Source organism: Candidozyma pseudohaemuli (assembly GCF_003013735.1).
Source record: "Candidozyma pseudohaemuli strain B12108 chromosome Unknown scaffold00002, whole genome shotgun sequence".
In the NCBI taxonomy this organism is placed as follows: Eukaryota; Fungi; Ascomycota; class Pichiomycetes; order Serinales; family Metschnikowiaceae; genus Candidozyma; species Candidozyma pseudohaemuli.
In genome coordinates this window covers 271,489-297,199 of record NW_020194436.1, presented here as the reverse complement: position 1 = coordinate 297,199, position 25,711 = coordinate 271,489, and the positions used below count along the sequence as shown (strand labels likewise).

At 46.2% G+C, this 25,711-nt stretch overlaps 13 protein-coding genes across 13 annotated transcripts; 7 read left to right on the top strand and 6 right to left on the bottom strand.

Moving 5' to 3' along the window:
- Window positions 1-370: 370 nt before the first annotated feature.
- On the bottom strand, window positions 371-718 carry C7M61_001493 (thioredoxin family protein; the record flags this gene model as incomplete). Its single annotated transcript, XM_024856901.1, has 1 exon — window positions 371-718. One exon carries the CDS (start codon window positions 716-718, stop codon window positions 371-373), a length of 348 nt encoding a protein of 115 aa, XP_024714781.1.
- Window positions 719-2,476: 1,758 nt separating this feature from the next.
- On the top strand, window positions 2,477-5,419 carry RPN2 (proteasome regulatory particle base subunit; the record flags this gene model as incomplete). The annotated part of the gene is made up of 1 exon (XM_024856900.1): window positions 2,477-5,419. One exon carries the CDS (start codon window positions 2,477-2,479, stop codon window positions 5,417-5,419), a length of 2,943 nt encoding a protein of 980 aa, XP_024714780.1.
- Window positions 5,420-5,754: 335 nt separating this feature from the next.
- Window positions 5,755-7,176, top strand: LCB4 (sphinganine kinase; the record flags this gene model as incomplete). The annotated part of the gene is made up of 1 exon (XM_024856899.1): window positions 5,755-7,176. The coding sequence occupies one exon, from the start codon at window positions 5,755-5,757 to the stop codon at window positions 7,174-7,176; it is 1,422 nt and encodes a 473-aa protein (XP_024714779.1).
- Window positions 7,177-8,574: 1,398 nt separating this feature from the next.
- Window positions 8,575-11,634, top strand: ECM21 (Ecm21p; the record flags this gene model as incomplete). The annotated part of the gene is made up of 1 exon (XM_024856898.1): window positions 8,575-11,634. The coding sequence occupies one exon, from the start codon at window positions 8,575-8,577 to the stop codon at window positions 11,632-11,634; it is 3,060 nt and encodes a 1,019-aa protein (XP_024714778.1).
- Window positions 11,635-11,732: 98 nt separating this feature from the next.
- HEM14 (oxygen-dependent protoporphyrinogen oxidase) lies at window positions 11,733-13,322 on the top strand (the record flags this gene model as incomplete). Its single annotated transcript, XM_024856897.1, has 1 exon — window positions 11,733-13,322. One exon carries the CDS (start codon window positions 11,733-11,735, stop codon window positions 13,320-13,322), a length of 1,590 nt encoding a protein of 529 aa, XP_024714777.1.
- Window positions 13,323-13,769: 447 nt separating this feature from the next.
- C7M61_001488 (uncharacterized protein) lies at window positions 13,770-14,963 on the bottom strand (the record flags this gene model as incomplete). The annotated part of the gene is made up of 1 exon (XM_024856896.1): window positions 13,770-14,963. One exon carries the CDS (start codon window positions 14,961-14,963, stop codon window positions 13,770-13,772), a length of 1,194 nt encoding a protein of 397 aa, XP_024714776.1.
- Window positions 14,964-14,997: 34 nt separating this feature from the next.
- On the top strand, window positions 14,998-15,309 carry C7M61_001487 (uncharacterized protein; the record flags this gene model as incomplete). Its single annotated transcript, XM_024856895.1, has 1 exon — window positions 14,998-15,309. One exon carries the CDS (start codon window positions 14,998-15,000, stop codon window positions 15,307-15,309), a length of 312 nt encoding a protein of 103 aa, XP_024714775.1.
- Window positions 15,310-15,383: 74 nt separating this feature from the next.
- C7M61_001486 (putative RNA methyltransferase) lies at window positions 15,384-16,703 on the bottom strand (the record flags this gene model as incomplete). The annotated part of the gene is made up of 1 exon (XM_024856894.1): window positions 15,384-16,703. One exon carries the CDS (start codon window positions 16,701-16,703, stop codon window positions 15,384-15,386), a length of 1,320 nt encoding a protein of 439 aa, XP_024714774.1.
- A 426-nt stretch (window positions 16,704-17,129) lies between these two features.
- On the top strand, window positions 17,130-18,407 carry RPN6 (proteasome regulatory particle lid subunit; the record flags this gene model as incomplete). The annotated part of the gene is made up of 1 exon (XM_024856893.1): window positions 17,130-18,407. One exon carries the CDS (start codon window positions 17,130-17,132, stop codon window positions 18,405-18,407), a length of 1,278 nt encoding a protein of 425 aa, XP_024714773.1.
- Window positions 18,408-18,430: 23 nt separating this feature from the next.
- On the bottom strand, window positions 18,431-20,755 carry NUP84 (Nup84p; the record flags this gene model as incomplete). Its single annotated transcript, XM_024856892.1, has 1 exon — window positions 18,431-20,755. The coding sequence occupies one exon, from the start codon at window positions 20,753-20,755 to the stop codon at window positions 18,431-18,433; it is 2,325 nt and encodes a 774-aa protein (XP_024714772.1).
- Window positions 20,756-21,270: 515 nt separating this feature from the next.
- Window positions 21,271-21,870, bottom strand: FGR16 (U4/U6-U5 snRNP complex subunit; the record flags this gene model as incomplete). Its single annotated transcript, XM_024856891.1, has 1 exon — window positions 21,271-21,870. The coding sequence occupies one exon, from the start codon at window positions 21,868-21,870 to the stop codon at window positions 21,271-21,273; it is 600 nt and encodes a 199-aa protein (XP_024714771.1).
- A 198-nt stretch (window positions 21,871-22,068) lies between these two features.
- C7M61_001482 (uncharacterized protein) lies at window positions 22,069-23,124 on the bottom strand (the record flags this gene model as incomplete). The annotated part of the gene is made up of 1 exon (XM_024856890.1): window positions 22,069-23,124. The coding sequence occupies one exon, from the start codon at window positions 23,122-23,124 to the stop codon at window positions 22,069-22,071; it is 1,056 nt and encodes a 351-aa protein (XP_024714770.1).
- Window positions 23,125-24,652: 1,528 nt separating this feature from the next.
- Window positions 24,653-25,405, top strand: ARL3 (Arf family GTPase; the record flags this gene model as incomplete). The annotated part of the gene is made up of 1 exon (XM_024856889.1): window positions 24,653-25,405. One exon carries the CDS (start codon window positions 24,653-24,655, stop codon window positions 25,403-25,405), a length of 753 nt encoding a protein of 250 aa, XP_024714769.1.
- Between the last annotated feature and the right edge of the window lie 306 nt (window positions 25,406-25,711).

The following is a 25,711-nucleotide window of genomic DNA, read 5'->3' as shown; positions in this document are numbered from 1 at the left end:
CCAATTTGGATAACGATGAAAAATGGCCTTCTTTACATTCAGCTCAGCTAAATTTCATCCCCTCCGTGGCCTGTTCAGGTGGTCTCTGATGAATTATCAACAGTGGTTCTCCAGGTTTCGCAGCCGCGTACACAGTACATACCATCCGTTGCTAAACCACGTTGGTCTTGGCAGCCTTGGCTCTGAAACTGGAACTGATGCAGGGACAAGATTTCCCCGGCGGGGCATCAGAGTTGCGGAACTGTGACGCCATTTCATTGTTGACTGCTTGTATGGGCAGGATTTTTGCAAATGACCGTCCCGCTCAATCTGGCGTGGCTGCAAACTACACCCTAGTACGCACTACGCTTGTATTACTAACACAATAATATCACGCAAACGCCTTGTAGTTTTTCTCAATGTATTCCTGGAGGACATGGGCATTTCCGGTTGGGATTCTGTTGAGCTCCTTTCCGTTTCTGAAGGAAACAAATGTAGGAATTGAGTACACATTGGCCTCCTTATTGACTTTGTCCTTCTCCTCGTCCTCCTCGTCCGTGCCTTGGATTTTGTAGAAACGGGCCTTGGGATATTCATCGGAAAACTTGTCGTAGTATGGAGCCACTGCACGGCATGGTGGACACCAGGTTGCAGAGAATTCCACAAAGGTGAGTGCCTCACTCAGCTGGGCTATTATTTTGTGGTACGCCTCACGGTCTTCAAAGTACTCTACCGTCATTGCTGTACGATTTGTGAGCAGATTTCAAGCGGAATCAATGGGGCCTTGATCTATTCTAGAACGCACTGGGGCTGAGTTTCGGAATATGCTTTATCTAACTAGGTTTCAAAGCCGGTCTTGCTAAAGTCTGAATTGGCCAAGAAGCGGTGATCGGTGTATTGCCTGAGAATGGTGTAGCTAGAGCTATTTCCGATCGGAGCTGTTTCGAAAAATAAGCTTTCTGCAACGGATTTTCAGGCTCGAGGCTCGAGGGGTTTTATATACCGCCGGGTGTGGCTCGCTGATAAACCTCGCGATAAGCACCACAATTGGTCCTAGTATTCAAAGACTTGATCACCTGGAACGCTGACTCTATGGATTCTACGGAGGAAGCACTTCCGAGCCAGTTGCAGCCATGCGGGTGGGGCACGATTTCTTGGACAGTGGATTTACAAAAATTCTTGGTTTTGTCTCAATCGAGTAAGCGAGATAATAACGCAGATGGAATCGCACCCTCCCCTACACGGCTGCAAATGCACCTTGGCGTGCGAGCTAGCGATCCGGAAAATCTCCCTAAGTGCCGAAGCTTTGGTTGCAAAGTTGGGTTACGAGACATGGATAACGCCATTTAGGCGATGTGCGTAGGGAGTAGTTCTGCGATACGCGGACGTTCACGCGACTTTAGGGATTTGGTATTTTTGGATTTTGTAGGATGGAGGGGGGAGTTGCGGCTATGACGTCGGTGGTGGGGTCCAGAACGGACAAGAAAGAGGACGTGACATCAATGAAGCAGCGGCTTTAGCGGTAAGGCGGGCATCGTAGAGTTGCTCTAGGTAGTAGGGTGATGTTGCGGGTGTGTTGGAATCGTCTGGGATATTGTGACTTTGGCTGCAAATGGGTGCTATATTTGGATAGGTTTTCAAGGTGGTGGATTTGTAGGAGGTGCAACAAGGTCAATTCTAAACAGGCTTGTGTTTGACTAGTTTTGGGCCGCTTTGTAGTACCACCTTCGCTATAGGGTTGGGCTTATCGATCTCTTCGCTGAAGCGGTCGCTGCATGGAAACAGTGTCTTCATTTCTTCAGAGGGCACTTGCTAATTCCACTCAAAGTTCACTAAGCGCTTGTCTCCGACCTTAAACAAACTCTAACCATGCTGACCTCTCATTACTCCCGTCTGTCAACGTTCGCCTATTGTAGAATTGCATAGGCGGTGGTGTTCTGAGACATGTCAAGAAAACCTGCCATAATGCGCAAAAGCGATCGAAGCCAGTGTTGGTCGGCAAAAGTAGCCGTCGAAAAGACAATAACATGTAGAATTGTTCGTTTCATAGTGGACATGGAGGGTGGACTTTTAGCCTTTGTGAATCCACCAAACTGGCATTCTCAGAACAAATTAGAACCGAAGGAGGGCGAATTTAATGGTGAAGAGAACTGCCTTTATCTAGGTAGCAAATAAAATATCGGACTTTACTTGTTCAAAATCCATCTTTAGTATTTCCATGTTGCCTTACATTTGTCATCTCGCAACCATGATACCGAGCGCTGCATCAACCCCAGATACTTTCAAAAGACCAGATGCAAATTTAAACTGAAGCATTAAATACCTCTCCTGTGAATATAAGCTTTTACCTCCAAATCATTATTTATCGCCACCCAATGGCTCTTGATGGAGTTCTACCATGTTCTGTGGTCGTGCGCAGCATAATGTGGCGATAGATATCCACCGAGTCTCAACACTCACTACTACATACTTGATCCAACACAATCTCCAACAAACAATGGCGTTAGTTTCTGCTGCGCCATACTTGGCCTTGCTCTCAGAGCAGGACCCATCCTTAAAGCTGTATGCCTTATCGTCATTGAACGAGGTGGTGGACCAGCTTTGGGCTGAAATCGCCAACAATCTTCAAGAGTTAGAGGATCTCTACGAGGATCCACTGTTCGAAAAGCGTTCTTTGGCTGCACTTGTGATCTCCAAGGTTTACTACAACTTGGGTGATTACGATGCTTCTGTGAAGTATGGTCTTCGAGCCGAGAACGACTTTGATTTTGAGGAAAAGTCACAGTACATCGAGACCATTGTATCTCAATGCATCAACATATACTCCAAATTATCGCAAAAGAAGTACTTGGGTGAAGAGGCAAAGATCAGTCCTCAGCTCACCTTGATCTTCGAGAAAATGGTGGCTAAATGTGTCGCAGCAAACGACTTAAAGCTTGCCTTGGGTATTGCTTTGGAGAGCTTCCGTCTTGACATCATCAAAGACATCATCACGAGGGAGACTATCCGTGATGGTGAGTACGGCTTGGCTTTGATCAATTACGTTTTGGTTTGCGCTAACTCCGTTGTGTCGAACGGTGTGTTCAGAGTCGACTTGTTGAACACTTTGATTGACTTGTTATTGTCATTGAAGGGCCACCAGGACTTCTTCACTGTTTTCAAAATCATTATTCAGTTGGGTGACTCTAACTTGGCTGTTCAAGTCTTCAAGCAGCTTATCGCTAAGGACGAGAAATTGATTGCATACCAGGGAGCCTTCGACTTGGTCAGCTCTGCTTCCCAGGAATTAGTCGAGTCTGTGGTTAACAAATTGACTGCTGACGAGTCTTTTGACAACACCTTGCCAGTTCAGGCAAGATTGCTTCACGTTCTTTCTGGTGTCCCCACATGTGATTTGGACATCACCTTCTTGTTCAAGAACAAGAATATCGATCTCACAATTTTGAACAAGACAAAAAATCTTTTAGAAGGCAGAAACTCCATTTTCCACTCTGCTGTTACTTTCGCAAATGCTTACTTCCACATGGGTACAACCGACGACTCTTTTTTCAGAAGAAACTTGGAGTGGCTCGGAAAGGCTACCAACTGGTCTAAATTCTCGGCTACGGCCGCTCTTGGTGTTATCCACAAGGGTAACTTGTCACAAGGTCGTAATATCTTGAAGCCATATTTACCAGGCTCTAACGGCGCCTCCCACACCAAGGGTGGTTCTTTGTTTGCCTTGGGTTTGATCTTTGCGGGTCATGGCAGAGAGACTATTGACTACTTGAAGCTGTTCATTGACGACCACGGTAACGCTGCTGGCAGCCATGACACTGATGTGATGTTGCATGGTGCCTGTCTCGGAAGTGGTGTTGCTGGTATGGCAACTAACAGCGAGAGTCTCTACGAAGCATTGAAGGTTGTCTTGTACTCTGACTCTGCTGTTTCTGGACAAGCAGCTGGTCTCGCAATGGGTTTGGTAATGTTGGGTTCTGGCAATGAGGAAGCTGTTAATGACATGTTCACCTATGCTCAAGAGACTCAGCACGAGAACATCATCCGTGGATTGGCCATCGGTATCGCTTTGCTCAACTACGGACAAGAGGACAAAGCTTTGCCAATAATAGATAAGCTCCTCGACCAAGAGAGCCCAATCTTGAGATATGGTGGTGCTTTCACCATCGCCTTGGCCTACGCCGGTACTGGTAACAACGGAGCTATCAAAAAGCTTTTGCATTTTGCTGTCTCAGATCCATCTGATGATGTGAGAAGAGCCTCGGTGATGAGTTTGGGATTCTTACTTGTCCGTGACTACCACGCTGCTCCACAAATTGTCGACTTGTTGTCGCAGTCTCACAATCCACACGTTCGTTATGGTACTGCCATGGCCCTAGGAATCTCCTGTGCCGGTAGAGCTTTGCCTGCTGCCATTGAGGTCTTGGAGCCATTGACCAAGGATGCTGTTGATTTTGTCAGACAAGGTGCTTTGCAAGCCTCTGCCATGATTTTGATTCAGCAAAACGAGAATCTCTACCCAAAGGTTAAGGAGTTTACCAGCCTATACGCAGACACTGTGAAGAACAAACACGAAGACGCGTTGGCTAAGTTTGGTGCCGCCACTGCTCAGGGTATTATTGACGCAGGTGGTAGAAATGTCACCATTAATCTTGAAAATGCCAACACGAACACATTGAATGTTAAGGCCATTGTTGGTCTTGCAGTGTTCGTGCAGTCGTGGTACTGGTTCCCATTGGCACACTTCTTGTCCCTCTCCTTCGCCCCCACAGCCATTATTGGCATAAAGGAGGACCTCAAAGCGCCTCAGTTTGAATTGAACGTGCACAGCTCTCCTGAATATTTCCAATATCCACCAAAAATAGAGGAGGCCAAGGAGAAGCAGCCGGACAAGGTTGCTAAGGCTGTGCTTTCTACTACTGCCAAGGCCAGAGCTAGAGCTAAGAAGCAGCAGGCTAAGAAGGAAGAGGAAGATGGCAAGGCTGATGACATGGATGTTGACGAAGACAAGAGTGTCAGGAAGGAAGACGCCAAGCCAGTCAAGACTGAAGAAAAGAAGGATGAGAAGGCCGCTGACAAGAAGGAGGACAAGTCCGACGAAAAGGCCGAGAACAAAGAAGGCAAGAAGGAGGATAAGGATGAGAAGGAGGAAGACCAGCCCATTGCCAACGAGCAGGTGGCAATCCGCTACTCTAAGACGCCGTACAAAATCAGCAATTTGTCCCGTGTTTTGCCCGCCCAGGTTAACTATGTGCTGTTTATTAAGGATGACCGCTTTGTGCCCATTCGCCGTCACCGCGGTTTCGGCGGTATCATTGTCTTAAATGACACAAAACCGAACGAAAAGGTGGAGATCATCAAAACTGTGAGACAGTTAAATATGACCGAAGCGCCTCTTCCAGAGCCATTTACATTGAGTGGCGAAGACCTAGAAGAAGATTAGGGGGGTTTCCGAAGAAAGCGGCTACATGCTGAAGACGAACACGAAGAAATGGTGTTATAGTTATACACCAAATATAAGAATGCGACGCCAAGCAGGAGTGGCGATTTGTAGACCCCGCCGCAAAATGAGGCTTTTCAAGGCTCTAGCCTATTCTAGATGTAATCCGGCGGTCCCGCTTATCTGCTCGCAGAGCTCGGGTGCAGGCCGTGTAGGGCCCTAAGTGAGATCTGTATCTTTTTTCTCTCTCAATTTACATTGTTCCTTATTAGCGTGATCTGGACAAAAAAAGCCAGTTAAAACCACCCCCACAGCCCTTCGTTTGAATGTCCTCAGAAATGCTACTTTCTTCATTTGTTCGCCACGGCACTCTTCGGGAGGATGGCATTCATCTAAATGGTCCGTCTGAGTCTCAGAAGACCCTGGCTTCAGAATTATGTTGTGTAGGGACCAACGCAGATCCCGGAACCGACTATCATATTCCGTTCGAGGATGTCCTTTGGTGTGAGCTTGCCAACGATGATACGGTGGTGAAAATTCAATATGCTAAGAAGACAGGCAAATCGCTCACGGTGCAAAACATGCTCGTGGACGTGTCGTATGCTGCTGAAGACCATGACGTTGCAAGCATTATTTTGAAAAAAGCTTATAAAGGCGGTATTGTATCCCCACGAGTGTTGGTGGTGCTCAATAGCTTTGGAGGACAAGGTAAGGCTCGGGACATATACAAGGAACAGATTTTACCCGTGCTTGAAGCTGCCAATGTTGATATCACATACCAAGAAACTACCCACCTGGGGCATGCCGTGGACATCGGGCGTGAAGTCCAGGCGAAATATGATGTGATTGCATGTTGCTCTGGTGATGGTATCCCTCATGAGATAATCAACGGCATCTATGAAAGGAATGATGCCGAGGAGATTTTTGATAAGATCGCCATAACACAGCTTCCGTGTGGCTCTGGTAATGCCCTCTCGTTGAGTACGCACGGTACAAATGATGCTGCTGTGGCAGCGTTCCGTATGTTGAAGTCGGAAAGAACGAAAATGGACGTGATGGCTGTCACTCAAATGGAGGATGGCGTCGAGCGTACGAGGATCAGTTATGTCTCTCAGGCGTATGGATCGATTGCCGACGCGGATATCGGTACGGAGAAGTTGAGGTGGATGGGTCCCATCCGTTTCGAAATCGGTGTCGCTCACAAACTCATCACCAAAGCACAGTATCCGTGTGATCTCTGGGTGCACTATGGTTGTGAAGGAGACGAAGTAAAGGACCATTTTGAACGTCATCGCAAGGGTCTTGCCGTGGAGCACAGCAAACAGAAGTACCCCAGTCTAAGTGAAGACCCCCCTGCTGAGTGGGAGAAAATGCAGCAAGATATCGCAGACAACGTCAACATCTTCTATATTGGCAAGATGCCGTACATGTCCGACCAGGCCCAGTTCTTCCCAGCTGCTTTGCCGCAAGATGGTATGATGGATATGTTGGTCACCAACGCCAAAGCTCCCTTGCTTCACATGTTGAGTTTGTTCACGAAGATCGACCAGGGTGGACATGTCCACTCTAACGAGGTTATCCACGCCAAGGTGCACGGCTACCGTTTGGTGCCACGCGTGGACGACGGAAGGAAGCACTACATCTCGGTGGATGGTGAGAACTTTCCATTACTGCCAATCCAGGTTGAGGTGGTCCCTCGAGCAGTCACAGTGTTGCTTCAAAATGGTCTCTATGTTGACACAGCCTGGACCACCAACTGAGCTGCCCGAACGTTGCAAAGCCACGAAATTGACTTCAAGCCCCTGAGCTGAATTGGTGTCGAGAACAGGCAGTGTCTCGAAGGTGTCTCCCATAATGATGATGTAGAACAGATTAGAACGGTCAAAAGACCTAATGACAGATAATGAACGAGTATTTAGGAATGGAATCCACAATTGGCAGCCGTGTAGATTATGAGCCTTTCATCTGAGTGACAGAAACCAAGCTGGGGGATAACCAAGTCCTCCCTCCTAGACTTCCATCAAATCTATCTTCCAAAATTCATATTCGTCGGGCTCTCTAAGTAAAACAGAAAAAGCTACAAAAATTCCCGAGCAGGGACGGAAACCGTGTTTTTATAGCGACCGTTTGCACCTGCTTTGGCCGTCTCCAAGCCACATGTATACATGCCACAATCCCAAATTACTCGCCGGATCTCCCGTTTTGCGTTCAGACATACCCCAATGTGCTTTTCGGAAAACGCATTTTATGCTCGGTAGACATTACACAAACAATGAAGCAAACTTGGGGGAAGTCTCACTGAAAGCGCACCCGTACTACCCGGTTCGGTGACAGCGTGAGTGAGCCTCTGAACGAGGCGGGCTAATTGGCTCGAGAAGAAGAAGATCAAAGAGACAGAGAACGCAAAATGCTCGATAATATGTAAAACTTTTTTTTTTTTTTTTTTGCTTTGGGTGCCACGGTCCCAAACGTTGGGTGTCTCACATTTGCAAAATTTCCACCCGGTGGTCGTGCAATTTTTCACTCATAACCACACCACCCCTGGGATTTCTAGAAACACAGCAATCTTGCACAACACACCCCGGTTTGGTGCCCCGAGTGTTCTCTCCGTTTTCTATCTGTGCCCCAAGTTTCGTCCGAATACGGCTCAGGGTGGACATTGTGCAACGCCAAGACTCGGTGGAGAATAAGGCGTGATGTAGCGTTTAGGCGATGATTTGCAACCACCATCTGGGCGGCCCTGTCGGGACATATTGTGAACAAAAAAAACGAATGTTTTCTTCTGAACGCAAAATTCGAACGTACCAGCAAGCAAGAATGCCGTTTTTTGTACCTCCAGCAAAATGTACCGCTTCTACTGCCCGCATTGGAGTGGTTGACTTGGCTAATCTGGGCACGTCTTATCGTGCGACAGCCTTACTAACATACTCACCACGTCCCCTCAACGTCACGGTTTCCCCGTATACGAACATTTCTTGTCGTTTCTCGACCCCAGGCTCCTTCCCCGATTTCCCCTTTTTCTTCGCCTGTTTGAACAGGTGCTTTTCTTCATTTTACTTATTTTTTTTTTTCTAGGCCCCGCCTCTTATCTAGCAAGGTCCTGCACTGGCCAACATCGCTCTCACCACTTCTCCCTCCAACCACCTTTCTTCTACACCATGTTTGAACGTATCAAGAAGAAGGTGTCTCGTCGACTGTCGGAGCCGGCTATATTTGATCTACCTGCCCTGCCTTTTGCCGGCAGACGGGCCCTGACCTCGACAAACCGCACCGTGGTGATCCTGGACGAACCCCATCCTCGCCATAGCGCTCTGGTTTCCAGACTTCGGGCTCTGTCTGTGCTGAGCCAGGCTCCCGACGCGCCTAGGAGACTGAGACTGGTGCTGAAGAAGCAGGCTCGAGAACTCGTCAAGTTTGAGACGTCGCAGGTTGTCGGAAAGAAGCTTCTATCGCTCTTGAGTGATTTGGGCCTCCAACAGCCTTTCCCGCTTTCCACCACGAACAACTCCACCCTGGGACCTTTGCTGAAGCTGATACGCTGCTTCGTGGCAAACACAAACGATTGCATCTACTTGCCGCCAGCGCTGCTGGCTAGTTTCACATATGACGATGTGGAAAACGGCGGGGCTCATGTCAACGAGGACATCGACACCGCTGCTTCGGATGCCCCGGATGGGCATGATACGACAGAGGAGCACGATGATCACGATATCTCGGGCCCCGAACATGCCTCGTTGCCACTTCCAAGTCACGACGATGATTCTGCACGCCGAGCCTTTGAGCTGAAACTTCAACCTTTTAATTCTCCTAATTATCTCAGCCTGAAGATCGACTCAGACGCCCCCATTCCGCATGTTTTCGCCTTCATCATAGAACTCACGAAGGAAACGTCTATAAGGGAGGTGCGCTTCGAATTCCAGCTGTGCGTGCTGACGTTGTGGCCCACCGGTGACCCTCATAACCACTATCACCATAAAGAAAAATATAAGATCGGCCAGTTTGAGTGGCTCTCGTCCTTAAGCGATGCTGACTACTACATCAACACCCAGAATTCCAACGATGCCAAGATCCGCAAGATCGACCCCAACGAGCTCGCAAAGCGCTCAAAACGTTACCGCTTGGTGAAGGTGAGAGATTTGGCGGATGACAACGACCCAATCAATAACTCGAAGAAGTCATTTTCCCTTAATCCTGAGTTCACTTCTCTGGCTTTCTCGGATGCGATGTCAATTTCATCTTCGGGCATTCAGGAAAACGCCAAAGCTGGTCTTTACGTTTTCCTTTTGCCTCTCATCTTTCCATCACATATGCCTGCTTCTGTCACCTCCATCAACGGTTCGCTCAACCACCGCTTAACCATGAACATGATCAAAATGAGCGACAAGCTCAATAGAAAAACAAGGGTATACTCCTACTTCAATCTTCCTATGGTCAGGACGCCGCCTTCACTCGCAAACTCTGTTGCTGATAAACCTATTTACGTCAACAGGGTTTGGAACGATGCCATGCATTATATCATTACTTTCCCCAAGAAGTACGTGCCTTTAGGTTCCGAACACACTATCAATGTCAAGCTCATCCCGTTGATGAAAGATGTGATTCTCAAGCGTATTAAATTTAATGTGCTAGAGAGAATCACTTACGTGTCTAAGGACCTCAAGCGTGAATATGAGTACGACAGTGACGACCCTCACTTGATCAAACCTCATTGTGAATTGAAGACACGCGAGAGGGTTGTTCATCTTTGTGAGCTCAAGACAAAGTACAGAAGCAATTATTCAGCTTCTGCTGAGCCTTTCAAGGAGGAAGTTATCAAATGTCCTGATAATAACTTGTTATTCTCGTGCTATGAGCCTAAGGACGATCCAGCCCTGGATGACCCTCTAGCCAAGCCAGAGAAATCAACAATGATAGCTTCTCCCCTTGATATCAACATTGCTCTTCCATTCTTGACCACAAAAGCTGACAAAGTCATGATGACCGCTAATCCCGATGAGGCAAACTCCAATGCAGCTCCAAGAAGATCACTCAGTGTCCACCGTGATTCTGTGCTGAGCGGTACTTTCTGCCCATCTTCGCCCTTAATTGGATCTTTGGAAACGCAAATTAGCCACATGCATGCTGATGTTCCTGGGGTGTCCGATAATAACGACGATGATGTCTTCAAGCTCGATTCGTCAGCTTACATGGATGAAAGTAAGACAACAAAAGAGAACATCCAACAGGGGTACACCTCAGTTCAGAAGGCTCTTGCTCCGGATTCAAACTTCCGTCATGTGCAAGTCTCCCACAGATTACAGGTGTCTTTCAGAATTTCGAAGCCTGATCCTAAGGATAACAACCGTATGCACCATTATGAGGTTGTGGTTGACACTCCGCTCATTCTTTTGAGTGCAAAATGTAACGAGTCGTCTATTCAACTTCCAAGATACGATGAGATTGACCCTGAAGTGGTACCAATGTCTCCACCTCAAAGAAGGGAGATCACTTTCAGAACCCCTTCATACAATAAGAATGGTGTCAGCATCAAGCCTTTGGATCCAGAAGGAAATGACCGTTTGCCATCGTTCGAAGAAGCGATCTCAGCGTCAGCGTCTCCTGTCATGCGGTCGTTCTCGGTTGCTGATGATCCATTGAGTAGGGCAAATTCCGTCAGTCATTCTGGTCCTGTGCCATCTTATGAAGAGTCTATGCCGGGAAATGTGAACGATGAATACATTCCTACTCTTCGTATCGATGACTTGGTGATCGATCCAGCTAATGCTTCAGCACCATCTAGGCCATCAGGACTAAGAGCATCCCTTGGAAATTCATTTGCACCCTCATCAAACAGCCGCAGCCCTGATACCAACAATTCGTCGGTTGGTTCCAGAGATAATGATGGGTCTGCACCCGAGGAAGGAGACCCGCTTTCACTTCTTAGCTCTGATTCAGCCAGTGAGGCCGTGCTGTCTAGCGATTTGGTGTCACTGTCAACAAGTCATGATTCTGCGGTGGATCGCCTTCCCTCCAAAGATATTGGTTCAATCTCGCCTAGGGCCGTGCCAGGACTTGGCCATGGGGGAGAAAATGACCTCTCTACCCTGCCGCTTCTTAAGAATGAGAGTGTTGAAAGTATTCACGGAAGCAATCCTACCAGAGCGACGGAAGATTTGGCAAAAATCCTGTCTACTGACTTGGGAGACCCCAAGCTGCTTGGCCTCCGCCATGCATACTAGCTATCTGTACCATAATCAAATCAGTGCGCATAAAGCGTATAGATTATCATGAGATGTCGTAGATACACCTTCCTTTTCCACCAATAAGCAACTTTCTAATGTCAATTATCCCGAAAAATGGAAAAGTCGCTGTAGTTGGTGGAGGGGTCTCGGGCTTGACTTTCTCTTACTTCCTACTGAAGCTCCGTCCGGATGTGCACATTTCCATATACGAGAAGAATAAGCGTCCTGGAGGTTGGATATCCACTGAAGTTTTGAAAAATACTCACGATGGGAAGGATATAGTCTTAGAAAAGGGGCCTAGGACACTTAGAGGTGTCAGTGACGGAACATTGCTTATCGTGGACATACTCAAGCAATTGGGGTATGGAGATCAGGTTGAGGTGATGAAGCTGAGTTCGGATGCCAATCGCAAGTGGCTTCTAGATCCGTCCAATAATTTGGTTCAAACTCCCAATTCATTGTCGTCTTTTGTGAAGTTCATGACCAGTGACGTCACAAACGGTCTTATCAAGAGTGTGTTGAAAGAACCGTTCCAGAAAGCTGCATCCGATCCCAAAGACGAGTCGATACGAGACTTTTTTGCTCGAAGATTTGGATCCTCTGTATTAGCAGAGAATGTGCTAAGTGCTGTCATGCATGGCGTCTACAGCGGTGATATTGGCAAGCTCAGTGTGAGAGCTACCCTTCCCAGACTACAGCAATTAGAGAAGGAACACGGGTCTATCTTGAAGGGAGTCTTTCACCAGATAAAATCCAAAAAGCCAGAGAAAAGCTTATCTCTGCAATTGGTTCTGTACCAGTCGAGGATCTCTCCTCAAACCGACATGAGCAGCCTCTCTGATAAGCTCAAAAAGTTCCCTATAATGAGACTTCACGATGGACTACAGACTTTCCCGCTTGTTCTTAGCGAGTACCTTCAAAGGCAAAAGAATGTCGATGTGCATTATGGTGCTGCAGTTGAGAAGTGTAACTTTCAAGGCAGGCTCACCGTTGATGGAGAATCTAAAAAGTTCGACCACATAAGGTACACGCTGAGCACATTGAAGCTCGCAGAATTGATCAAAAATGATGAGCTCTCCAACATTCTAAAGAGCTTTGAACACACCACCATCTTCTTGGCTAACATATATACAAAAAGGAGGTGTTTGATTCCAAAAGACGGCAGTGGTTTCGGCTTCTTGGTACCTATCCGCAACAAGAACCCAGAGTCCCTTCTAGGTGTAATTTATGATTCTGATTGTGAGCTGGATGCTGTTACTTTCTTCGATGAAACAACGAGACCCAAGGCTCCATTTCACAAGGTGACCTTGATGATGGGTGGCCATTTCTTCAGCAGCAGAGGTGTGCCTTCCAACCAGATAAATATCGCCACAGCACGTAAGGTGCTTTCTGATATTTTGCATGTGGACTTGTCACAATTCCACAAGATAATTGTTCGTGATGAGGCCAAGGAAACGAGCAAGGAAGTTGATTTGACCGATGACGACTTGCTTATTTCGTATAATTTGCATGAAAACTGTATTCCTCAGTACAACGTCGGTTTCCTTGAAAACGTTGACAAGATGAAGACGTTGATTGGCAGGGAGAGCGACGGTCATTTCTCCATGGGCGGAACTGCATTGGGCAAGTTGGGTGTGCCCGATTGTGTCATGAATGGGTTCGAGGATGCTCTTAGATTAGCTTAATATCACGTTTCCTCCACTTGAGTCTCTATTATTTGTACAAGTTTGGTCTTCGTTTTGGCATAGTCTATCTGAAGTTCCTTCCCGAAGACACTAGTCTTTTGTAAGCCTCTCAAAGCGCTATTGGCCAGTTGCTTGCTATCTAGAACCACGTGAGCCTGGCCTCGCATTTTCTTGGGCATCAATATCTCGATGACATCCCCGTATGTTGAGAATAGAAGATATAGGGTGTGCTTGACAGTCTCTTTTGAGATTTTATCATTGAGATTCTTTACATATAGCGTCTGTTGGACTTCCAGTCGAAGCCTTTTTGCACCAGGAGCGTCTCCTCCGTTGGTACGCTTCTTATCACTCATAAAGAAGGTGGTTGGTACTTGGTGATGCTAGGTAGCAGGTGCAGGAAGTTCATCAGGAAGGTTTGCAACCGTTTATGTAGAATATGTACAAGGTCTATTTTTCTTGGTCAATGAGGAGCTGGAGCCGTTCTTCAAACTCGTGCTCGTCCACTTTTTCAATCAATTCGTCCAATTTGACACCGGTCATCACACCAGGGAGATCATGGACCGAGTGACCACAGCGATGGTCCGTAACTCTATTCTGAGGGTAATTGTAAGTTCTAATTTTGTCAGATCGGTCCGTTGTTGTGACCTGGTCTGTTCTCATCTTTCTCTGCTCGGCCACTTCCTTCTCACGCTCCATGAGTGCCAATCTCGAACGCAAGATCTGGAACGCCTTGGCTTTGTTTCTAGGTTGGGACCGTTCGTCCTGTTGCTGGACAATAATGCCTGTAGGAATATGGACCAAACGGACCGCCGAATCAGTGGTATTGACGTGCTGGCCTCCTTTTCCTCCAGCTCTCATTGTGTCTATACGAACCTCTCCAGGCGCAAATTGACGCTCATCTTCTTGAAGAGACTGTTCGTTACCTTCAGACATTTTGGGCAACACGACAACAGCCGCCGTGGATGTGTGTGTACGTCCCTTGGTCTCAGTAGCAGGAACTCTTTGGACTCTATGAACACCACTCTCGTGCCTGAGTGTGTTGTAAGCGCCAGGGTAGTCTATCGTTATAATGGCCTCTGAAAGACCATTGTTGGACCCCATAGTTTTGCTCATGATCTTGAGCGGCCATCTCTTGTGGTTGGCGTAGTTTATGTACATGTTTAATAGGTCCTCAGCGAAGAGACCAGCCTCGGATCCACCAATACCAGGACGGAGTTCCATCATGGCCGGTTTATCATCATGACTGAGAGCTGGCAAAAGCTTCTTTTGGAGACTTTGAGACGTCCTCAGGACGTTAGGCACAATATCTTTGAGTTCCTTCTCGGCCTCTTCCATGAGCTCCTTATCTGGGGACTCCTCGTTGATGATGTCCAAAAGCGCAGTGACGTTCTCCATATCAGCATTATACTTGTGATAGTTCTCTAGCACTGTCAGCACCAACAGGTAACGAATACTCGTCTCCAGATCAAAAGCCCCACCTTCCATCTTTTTCTCTAGAGCATTGTACTCTTTTGTCATCGCTTGGGCACGAGCCAAAAGAAGTGGATGGATGGGATCTATAAGGTCCTCAGCCTTGATAGCATTAACTGTGGATTTCCATCTGGCCAAGCGGACCCATTGTGTCGGTAGTCTTCGAAACATGAAGAGATGGTTCAAGTGCGCACTAACTACTATCATGTCTTCAGAGAGTAGGCCTATCCGTATTGAGGAATTCATACTCGCGCTCGAGGATCTTACAAATGAGAATATCGAATCTGTGTTGCTGCAGTTGAAGAATCTGATAGCGAAGTTGAAAGAAACCAATGCCTACCTAGCGGAGGAGATCAAGGCAGACTCCGATCCTGATAGCAGGAGCCTATATGAGGAAACCATAGCAGAGAACAAACAAGTTTTGGAAAGCCAGGAGGCCCGTGTGGTAGCCATACAGAACGAGCTACAACGAAGAGGTGCCCAGCAAGAACAACAAGACGATGGGATCTACTTGTAATGCACTATATACAAACGTTTACTATATGACAATTGCACGAACTGCCAGACTTTTTTCTTTTGCCACTTTGTAGATCACTCTTTCTTCACCTTTGGAGCATCTGTGCCCATCAATTTATTGATGAACGGCTTCTCGTCTGTGCGGAGCTTGTCCTCAGGCTTCTTGCACACCAACATCCAGGTTGATCCGAGGTGGACTCTTTTCTCATATGTGATGTCCAAGCCAGCATCATCGATAAGCTCGCCAATGTCTAGGTTCCAGCGGCAGCCCCAAGTCTTCATTCTCTTCTCGGCACGGAAGTCCAAGTGATTGTTCAACATATCCCAGTTTCCTCTACCGTGTTCAAGAAGTACGATTCTGCCGCCAGGGCGTAAAAGCTTGGCCATGTTTTTGAGAGCTGCAATGGGGTCCTCGTGGGCACACAATCCAAAGGCTTCCACGACGGTATCATACCTGACGTTGTTGGATTCAGCCAAACCGGCCAACTCCTCGGCTTTTCCTGTGACGAAGGCCACTTTCTTGAATCCTGGGAACGCCTTTTTGAACTTCTTTTCTGTCTCCTCCACCATCTTCTTCGATGAGTCTGTGAAGGTGATGGAATCTATGGCCTCCAAATTGAGGTAAGGAATGTTTCTGCCTGTTCCGCAAGAGACTTCAAGAACGTCACCTTCGATCTGCTGCATCAACCATTTTCTTCTTCTGCCCATCATCACACCTCTTTCTTCCCACTTAATCTGTCTATCATACTCCTCGGCCTTTTCATCGAAGAACTCAGTGGTATCTTGTGGAGGTACAATACCGGGATTGGACGAATTGGAGATCTTCGTTCTTTCATCATCTTCCTCGGGAATAGCCGTTTTAGTTGTTCTTTTAGCCTGTTTCGAATACCACTCGTCTAATTCGGCAGGCGTGGGCTCGAACATCGCATTGGTATCAAATATATGCTTTCTCCGGAACTCTTTTCTCATCATCAGGTACAACTTGAATTTCTTCTCTTCACGGGGCTTCAACTTATCTCCAGTGAGCTTCTTGAGCTTCAAGTACTCATACTCACTGAGAGAAGCCGGGTCCTCCACGTACTTGGCTCTGATGTGCTTAATCTGCTGATCCTCGTACCACCTGTCTCTCATATAGTAGTACATGGCCACAAGCATGACAACAAACATCAGAACGTAATACTTAGTCATCGATCTTTTGAACTCATTTGTCTGGAAATAAAGAGCCCACTGCTTGTACTTGGGTAACTTCTCCTTGGCTCTTTCTTCCTGTACCTTTTTGTAATCCACAGGAAATGGTGTTTTGGAATAAGCCCTTACCGAAAGTTGGAGAAATGCTTTCGGAATTGGACCCCGAGACCGGGGGATCCGGCAGGTTCTAAGACCTAGTCTGAGCATAGTGACTGATGGTAGAATTTTTCGCACCCATATGTGTAGCAGTGTTGATGGAGTATGGTGAAGCTCTGCAATTAGTAATATTTATTTGGCATCAAATTTTGTCATTTGATTTCAATTAAATATAATAAAGTTGATCGTTTCATGCTGCCAAATTTTAGTAAAGACGTGAAAAGAATTGCTGTTGTGTCACTGTGGTGTCTGGCAAGGTTGCACTGTAAGTAGAGAGAACTACAGAATCACTATCAGAATATCTAAAATATTAAATTTTGACTTACTGTTGATAATTATAGAGCATCCCACAACCCAATCAGATAATTACATCTCTCTTTCTTATGAAGAATAGAAGGGCTTGCTGGGTGTGTCCGGCACAATAGTGGATGATAGAGGCAAATCGACAGTCTCAACTCCACACAACCTGATCCTACAATGTCTGAGCACATCGAGACGATAGAGCAGGCAAGAACGGCGGCCTCTCAGAAAAAGTATGATGAAGCTGAAAAGAAATACTGGCTGGTGATCAATGCCAAAGTCGAGACCGATAATCAGAACCAAAGGGCCAAGTTGTTGCAAGACCAAGAAACGGCCATTCTCGAACTAGGCAAGGTTTTCCAGGAGTTGAAGGATGCTGAAAAGTTACACACATTGATTAGTGACTCACGTACTGTTTTGGGTGGATTCGCCAAGTCGAAGACCGCCAAGATTGTCAAGTCGTTAGTTGAGGACTTCGACGCCATTCCCGGTGCCCTCGACTCACAAATCACAGCCATCAAGGAGTCCATAGAGTGGGCCATCCAGAGCAAGTTATCATTCTTAAGACAGCAATTGCAGTTGAAGTTGTCCGCTAAACTCTACACCAAGGGCTCGTACCAGGAGGGTTTGAAGATCATAACAGACTTATTGAGAGAGTACAAGAAGTTGGACGATAAATCATCATTGGTCGAGGTGCAATTGGTGGAATCCCAAATATATCATGCTTTGAGAAACATACCCAAATCCAGGGCGGCTTTGACTTCTGCCAGAACATCTGCCAACTCCATCTACTGCCCTACTATCTTGCAAGCTGAGCTTGACTGCCAGAGTGGTATCTTGAATGCTGAGGACAAGGATTACAAGACTGCCTTTTCGTATTTCTATGAATCATTTGAGGGCTTCAACTCCCAGAACGATGAAAGAGCCATCGTTGTCTTGAAGTACATGTTGTTGACAAAGATCATGTTGAACTTGATCGACGACGTTAAGACTATTTTGAACAACAAGAATGTGGTCAAGTATCAGTCAAAGGACATCGATGCTATGAAATCTATCGCTACAGCATACTCGAACAGATCCTTGAAGGAATTCGAGAACGCTTTATTGACGTACTCCGTGGAATTAAAGTCCGACCCAATCATCAAAAACCATTTCAACGCATTGTATGACAACTTGTTGGAACAAAACTTGTTGAAAATCATCGAATCTTACAGTGTCGTTGAATTGGATCACATCTCCAAAAGTATCGGCTTGAACGTGCAGCAGGTAGAGGGTAAGTTGTCACAAATGATCCTAGACAAAGTTTTCTACGGTGTGTTAGATCAGGGAAACGGCTGGTTGATTATCTATGATGAGCCCCGCAAAGACGCCTCGTATGAGGCAGCATTGGGTTTGGTGAAGAACTTGTCGGGTGTTGTGGACCTTTTGTACGAGAAAGCGTCTTCCTTGAATTAGGTAAATGCAATAATAGAACGAAATCACGCAAAGATCCCTCTCACTCCTCTTTCACTGGCGACAATGGATAACTCGCCAGCCAAGCCAACAAACTCGTCCAATCTGCCGCAGGCAATGAAACACTGTAAGAAATCATTGGCTTTATCGTCAGCCACCTCATTAATCAACTGGAAGGCTTCACGCATGTACTTCCAATCGGTACGTCTGGATTGCTGAAGTACTTGGAGAAGCTCAATGATGAAATATGGAATATAGATACTTCTGTACTCCTTGTAAATCTTGACCAGCTCCTCATCAGTACATTCGTCTGACACATCTTTAAACCAAGTGCTGATAAGCTTTTGTAGATTATGGATGGTCTTTTCAATCAGCTTCTCCAAATCCTTGGATTTCCAGAATCCATCAGAAAATTGACTAGCATTGGCATCCGTACCAACAAAGCTTCTCCATTGATCGAGGAGATTAAGAGTTTCGACGAGCTCCTGGTATTGTAGAAGCTCAACTCTGTCTTCTTCAGATATTGTTGCAGGAGGGCTGTTGCCATCAAGGGATTTTGTTTGAATTTGGAAGTCGTAATCCTTCAAAAGGGACTTGAAATTTTTGTTTTTGCTGAAGGCCTGAACAGATTTGATTCTTCCTGTGAGAAGGAATCGGCGCATAAGAACCTTGGTGGCAGAGATGGCATCTTCGTACATGCTCTTGTCGAAAAGCCAGTCAACCGATCGGTATAATTTCACATCGACGGGATCAATGATTCCATCAGAAACAACCACGTTACCCTCTTGAACGTAATGTTCCTCAGTCTCCAACATCACTCTCTCGACAGTCCTCTTCAATACATTATACACCTTGTTGTCGGTATCTGGAATGTCCTCAGTAGCTGAACTTGCAGGAGTATCCTCTCCATTGGATTGGTTAATCTCAAATTTGTTTAATATGCTAAGCTGTCTGGCCCTCTTCTCTGGGTCAGTGATTGTTGCCAAAAAGATAGAATAGCATTCACGAACATCCTTCTCATCCGGTATGAATGTCATGTACACGGGAACAAGGTCTTCCAATCCAAGGTCGGATAGTCTGGTGATATAGCGAGTGATTATACGAGTTGGGGTCTTGGAACCATCGTGAAGGTTGAGCATAACTGTAAGGACAGCCAAGTGAGTCAAGATTCGTAGAATTTGGTAGTCCAGAGCAATCTCTGCTTGGTCGGCTTTGAAGGCATTGTGCAAGAAGATGTTAAGTTGATCAATCATGACACTTCCCATGATGACACGGAATGGATTTTTGCTCTCGTCTCCCTTTTGCAGAAGTGTGTTGAGAATTCCGTCGACAGACTCGAACTGAGGAGATGGCAACAGCACAGAGCCTAGCTTTTCATCGTCCTGAATATTCTTTTGGACAAACACTCTAACATGGTAGGTTAGCAATTGATGGAGATAGACAAGTAGGCTCTGTTCCCAATTGTTGTCAGCAAACTTTATATTTTCTGAGAGATCGCCGCCGCTGAGAAAGGTATAGATGAGACGTTCGTAATGATTGAGTCCCTTCTCCTGTGACAACTTGTATACTGTCTGATGCCATAAGTATTTGTGCTTGATACCCGATGGCTCTGAGGAGTCGACGTCCATGTCGTCAGCTTGGCCATCAATCTGAGGGTCCTGATAGTCCTGAATAGCGCCCAAAAGAATAAGTGCTAAGGTGTAGTTGCCCGTTTCGTTGCAAAGATCGATGGCACCTTGGTAATCCCCAGTAAGAAGAATTTGATATACTTGAGAGAAGACGATCAGATCGGCATCTGCATCCTCCTTGACAATGATCTTGCTTTCCCGCAATGGAGCATCTGAGTCTATCGTTGATACAAGCAGGGAAGTATCTGTGGGATTGGTCATCGCTGACAAGGACTTGGTTTTAGCCTTAATTGTGGTCTGTAGCCACTTCAGTTTCTGTGCATCCGTGAGCGGTGGGAATTGACAGCCAGGGGTGTTGTATTGAAGCCATTGTATGATTAAAAGCATCTCCTTGAGCTTTGGATTCTTCAGCAAATGAGCGTCTCTCTTGACCTTCATTGATGCATAGGCGGGAACTTCATAATCCTGCTTTTCAGAAAGTCTGAAGGAGTAAAGCAATTCAAACAAATGCCATAGCTTTGTCTCGAGATCCCAATTTTCGAATTCTTCTGATCCCTTCTGATTCAACGCTAGGGCAATCTTAGCAGAGATGGAAGTGAAGCTCTTCACAACAGAAAATGGGTCCTCCGATGCATTGTCCAATTTGTAGTTTTCAAGAACACGAGCAAATTGCGTTTCAGCGGGCTCCAGCAACGGCTCCCCAAATATGGTAGATTCCTCCATGAAGCCGTAGTTAGTAAACAAGCGATGATTTTTTTGTTCGCGGCTGTAGACAGTAGGTGGTGCTGCTACATATTGAGGTGAGAATTCACCACAAGTATTTCGATGAAGATATGTGGTGGATAATATTAAAATTGTGATAGTCTGAAATTCTATTTCTATTTTACATGTTTTGTGAGTTATTGGGACCCACGTGGTCCTGGTGAAAACGGGGTGTACAATGGCTGCAAACTGGATTAGAGAGACCTAGTGCAATATCTCGCTAGGATCAACCTCAAGGCGCTGCTTTGTCCGGGAAATCTCTTTTTTTATACTGAACTGTCCAAAATTTCCGAATCAGCGAGGCAAGATCGCTGCCTTATCCAATTTGCAGAATCCCTAATCCGACGAAACAACTATTTTGTGAAGGCACTAAAGCATGAAGACATAGCTGAAGAGCTGATTTGACGAAGATTGGTGCAACTCGTCCGCTAACTCAGTTGCAATACACTGCTACGTAGGCCATTCATCAAACCCGTCTAATCAGAATCACTCTCGTAGCTCTCCTCTTCACTTTCTCCACCATACACCCTCACATCGGCCTCGCCTCTTTCTACATAGAGACTTCTCGGCGCAATGTATGGCAAGGTGAGATCCACGACTCTCTCCTCCACAACCAACGAATCTACCCATTCATCCATGTGAATTAGATCGTAGTGCACCGGTAGGCTATTTTCGAACTTGGGTGTCTTGAGCTGAATCCTCAACTTTCTGTAGTCGCCTATGAACTCGTCGTACAAGGCGTACATCTCTCTGGCATCGTACACCAACCGGTAGTATAGTAGTGCTAGAGCAGTAAGGTATTTAAATTCGTTATAGCCATTCTGTTTAAGCAAGAGTCTGATAATTGCTGGTGAAGGCTCAAGCTCGAGGAGTCGTAGAAGGCAGCAAATGAATGGACTTGGACGGCCTGTCTGGTCCGTTCCTGCTATGAAGTGTACCTGACTCACTATAATGGGAACGATTGACAGCTCATTGGTGAGGTGGAGTTTTTCCTTGTAGAATAACGAGTCTTGTATTCGGTGCCGGATGATCGGGCCGACAAGGTGGGCCTTGTTTTCCACAACCCTCTTGTCCATGAGAGGTTGTTTAGGTGCGATGCGATTCCTGTAGTGCTCTATCAATGGTTTTAAGACCGGTTTTGCAACAAGAGACCACAATTATTCTAGCTAGAAATAATCTCTTGAAGAATTCACCCAATTGAAAGCCAACACACATCACTAAATCACGGTACATTCTTCTGAATGAATCAATTATCTGTATTAGGCACATATATACTACTCGTCATCCTCGTCCTTGAACTCAATCTTGTCCAACTCCGACAAAAGAGAGCCCAACTTCTTTGCACTCACCTCCAAATGCTCTTTCTGGATCTTGATGAAGACCTTCAAGAGGTCGACATTCTTGGATGGCTTCAAAAGCTTTCTCATCTCCAACACAGCCACCTCGGTAGCACTCACCAACTCATCCTCCTTGGCAATCAAGTCGTCGTCCTCCTCATCCTGAGGAGTGCCAGTCTTCTTGGATCTGGCCAAGTCGAACTCCAGTCTAGCGCTGTACACACGCTTTCTCAACTCATTGACCTTGATGAACTGCTCGTTCAAAATCTTGACCAAAGCGTGGTTCAACTCAGCCAAGACCTTCTTGTCCTGCTCCAATCTGGAGGTGGCCACCTCGGTGTAGGTGGAAGAGATCTTCAAAAGAGCGAACGACAAGGTGTTGGACGACTCTCTGAAGTCCTCGCTGTGCTTGCTGGCGATTGTGGCTAATTGGCCGTAAAGAGTTTTGGGCAACTGAGCAGAGATGGTCTGGACCTCAACGGTACCTTCGTCTTGCTCTGGCTTCTCCTCGGCGCCACCCAAAAGCACTTTCTCCATTTCCTGAGGAGTAGACACGTTCTTCAACTGGTTGAACTTGCTGGAGAAGATACCACCGACGTTGGCATCACGGATCTTGGAAATGGCAGTGTTGCCTGGAGGGTAGTCATAGCTGACCACACCGTAGGTCTCGTTGGTGTACTGGATCAAGTCGGTGTACAACTTCAACAACAAATCGCAGCTCTTCTCCAAATCCAAGTAGTCATTAGGCAACTCAGACACCTCAATGTTGGAGCCAATGTGCGTGTGAGCCAACTGCTGGACCTGGTGCAACTGGGTGGAGATCAAGTTTTGGGTCTTGGTGGTGAAGGGCTGAATAGACTCCTTGAACAGCTCCAGGTACTCCAGCACAGCCTTACCGCTGTTCTGGAACGACTTGGTGATGTTGTCAAGGTCGACCTTAGGGAGCGATTCCTGGATCGACTTGAGATCAAAAGAGGGAAGTTTGAATGACATGGATAAACAGTGGTTTAGCTGTTCGTTAAGGCTCGCTATCTAGGGGCATGGCCTGCACACCGTCGCGGTCCAAGACCCGACCATAATGAAAGAACGTGCTTTTGAGGGAGGTGTCTGATTGGATATGGTTTGAAAAAGTTTAATTTTAAAATGTTTTGTTTCAATTGCCACCTTTCGTTAAGCTGGTTGGCGTTTTTGTTGTAGATGCTGAAATAGGCTTTAGAAGTGTTATGAGATTTCGCAGCCATTGTAAAATGTTCTCTAGATGCAACTACAGATGCCACGGTGATTGGCCGTTATAGTTCACAATTTGGACGGTTCGGTCATAGGTAGTGTTCCAAAGGGGTTTGATAAACTTCAGGTTTTGAGAATTTAGAAAACGGCCTAGATTATGGTTGGTTAGTAGAGGAGTTGCAGTGAGTTATAGCTCGTGTGAGTGAAAAACAACTTATCTCTCACGGGAAGCTGTCAGAAATTGAAAGAGAGATCCGTGGAATAATGAGTTAAAAATAATTCACTCATTTGTCTTCCGGATTGTGGAGAGTAGAAGAGCATTGTATAAGACACTTTCGAAATCCAGCACAGTAGACCTCGGTTGAGGTTACTTGAGCAGATATCCAACTTGCCATGGTAAAAGAAATGGTAGCTTCCAATCGTAATGAGCTTCAGCCATTTGGTGATGGCACCGCTATGTCCTTCGGAGCTCATGTTCAACTTAATGTCATTGCCTGTTGTTAGTGATTGTTCACAATAGCTCATTCAGAATAAAGTTCTACTATCGAATGACAACTATCTTCATTTGGAATCAGTTGTCCCTATCTGTATATTCATCATCTGAAGCATCGAAGCACATACTTGAAAGAAGTTCTGATGTGCGATTTTCGAGCAGAGGTGGTTTATATAGGCAGTTCTGCGGCACGGGTGTGAACCGAGGCTTCTGCACTATCCATTTGCAGCCAGTTCAATCATTGTCTTTTTGAGAAATTTAGAACAGGGAGACTCACAAGGCTTTCAGTATTTGAATCGTTGCATCTGAAATGCTTCATGTTTTTAGTACACTTGCATTCTGATGATGGCTTAGACGGATCTGTACCTCACTGCACCTTAAGCCCTAATCCTAACGGAGCATAGTGGCAAAAGGGCATATCCCAGATACTGGCCATAATTGTCTATGGTCTAATTCTTCTTCGCTTTACTAGAAATGCTGTATTGCTAATTCCTTCGTTTTCATTTTTTGCAAATTTGTAAGATTCACTTCTCTTTCATCCTGTCTCACTCGTCTACATTTTCACATTCTGCTCTGCGGATGTCGGTTCGAGAAATGGCTGCGAAAAGCCGATCGCCTCCAGAACCACACCAACACCGAACTTATACCAGAACATCTTTTTCGATTCATCTCGATCACGTTAATACCGAAACCCCACCAACATATTTTTTTAACACCTTTTCGGAGAAACACCGACTGTTTCCCTAGATCCATAGAGCGCGCAAAAATCACATCCACCTTAACCAACCACATCAGCTTTTCATGTTCCACTTAGCGCTGTCGCTCTACACGCAATACAGCAGGCGAGAACAGTATAACGTCCTTATTCTAGGGCTTGACAATGCCGGGAAAACGACGTTTCTCGAGCACCTCAAGTTGCTATACCCTTCTCCGAATGAGACCCTGGCGCAGCAGACCAAGCGTAATGCCAGTGCTGGAAGGCGAATTGATACAGAAGAGGAGTCATCGAGTCAAGCAGACTCGGTGAAGATTCTCAAGGGGAAGAGAATATTACCTACAGTGGGTCAGAATACAACTACTGTGAGGTTCAAGCCTAGTGAGAATGCAAGCAGTGCAGCTGCTAGTCTAAAGAACATCAACCTAAAATTTTGGGATTTGGGCGGTCAGCGACTGCTTAGAAGCATGTGGTCCCGTTATTACCGTTCGTGCCACGGTATCATATTCATTATCGACTCCACAGATACAGATCGGTTCAGTGAATGCTACGATTCGCTTATGGAAATCGCCAACGACTCGCTGTGGAAGGTTGACGGAGGAGAAAGTGTCAATGTGCCTATTCTAATGTTGGCAAACAAACAGGATTTGCCGCAGGCGGTAGACTTGGTGTCTTTGAAGACCGGAGTGTTTATAGAGGTGGTGAGTCAGCTTGAGGCGACCGATCTGAAGTTGTTACCAGTGTCCGTCCTTGAGAACCAGGGATTGAAGGAAAGCTTGGAATGGTTAGTTACGAGGTTGGCATACAACAAGGGTAACCGAAAACCAGAGTACAAATAAGTGGAGAAAGGGAAGAGTGGCTTGTGGAGACATGAGAGATGGACAAAAATGAGTTTTGTATTGGCAAGGAAGTCTTCCCATTGTTGATGGAGAAACTCAGGAGTGCAGGTGTAATTGGCAGCATGTCACACTGTCGTGGCGGTCTCATGGTCCAAGCTCCTCACCTCACCATCAAAAATGAGGTTGGCTATCGATAAGGTGGCATTTTCAAACGGAAGAGCAAAAAATTATTCATGAGAGATTTCTCTTTGCATCTCTGGTCTTGTGGGTTTCCTCCAGTGTGCATTGGACCCAATTCTGAGAATA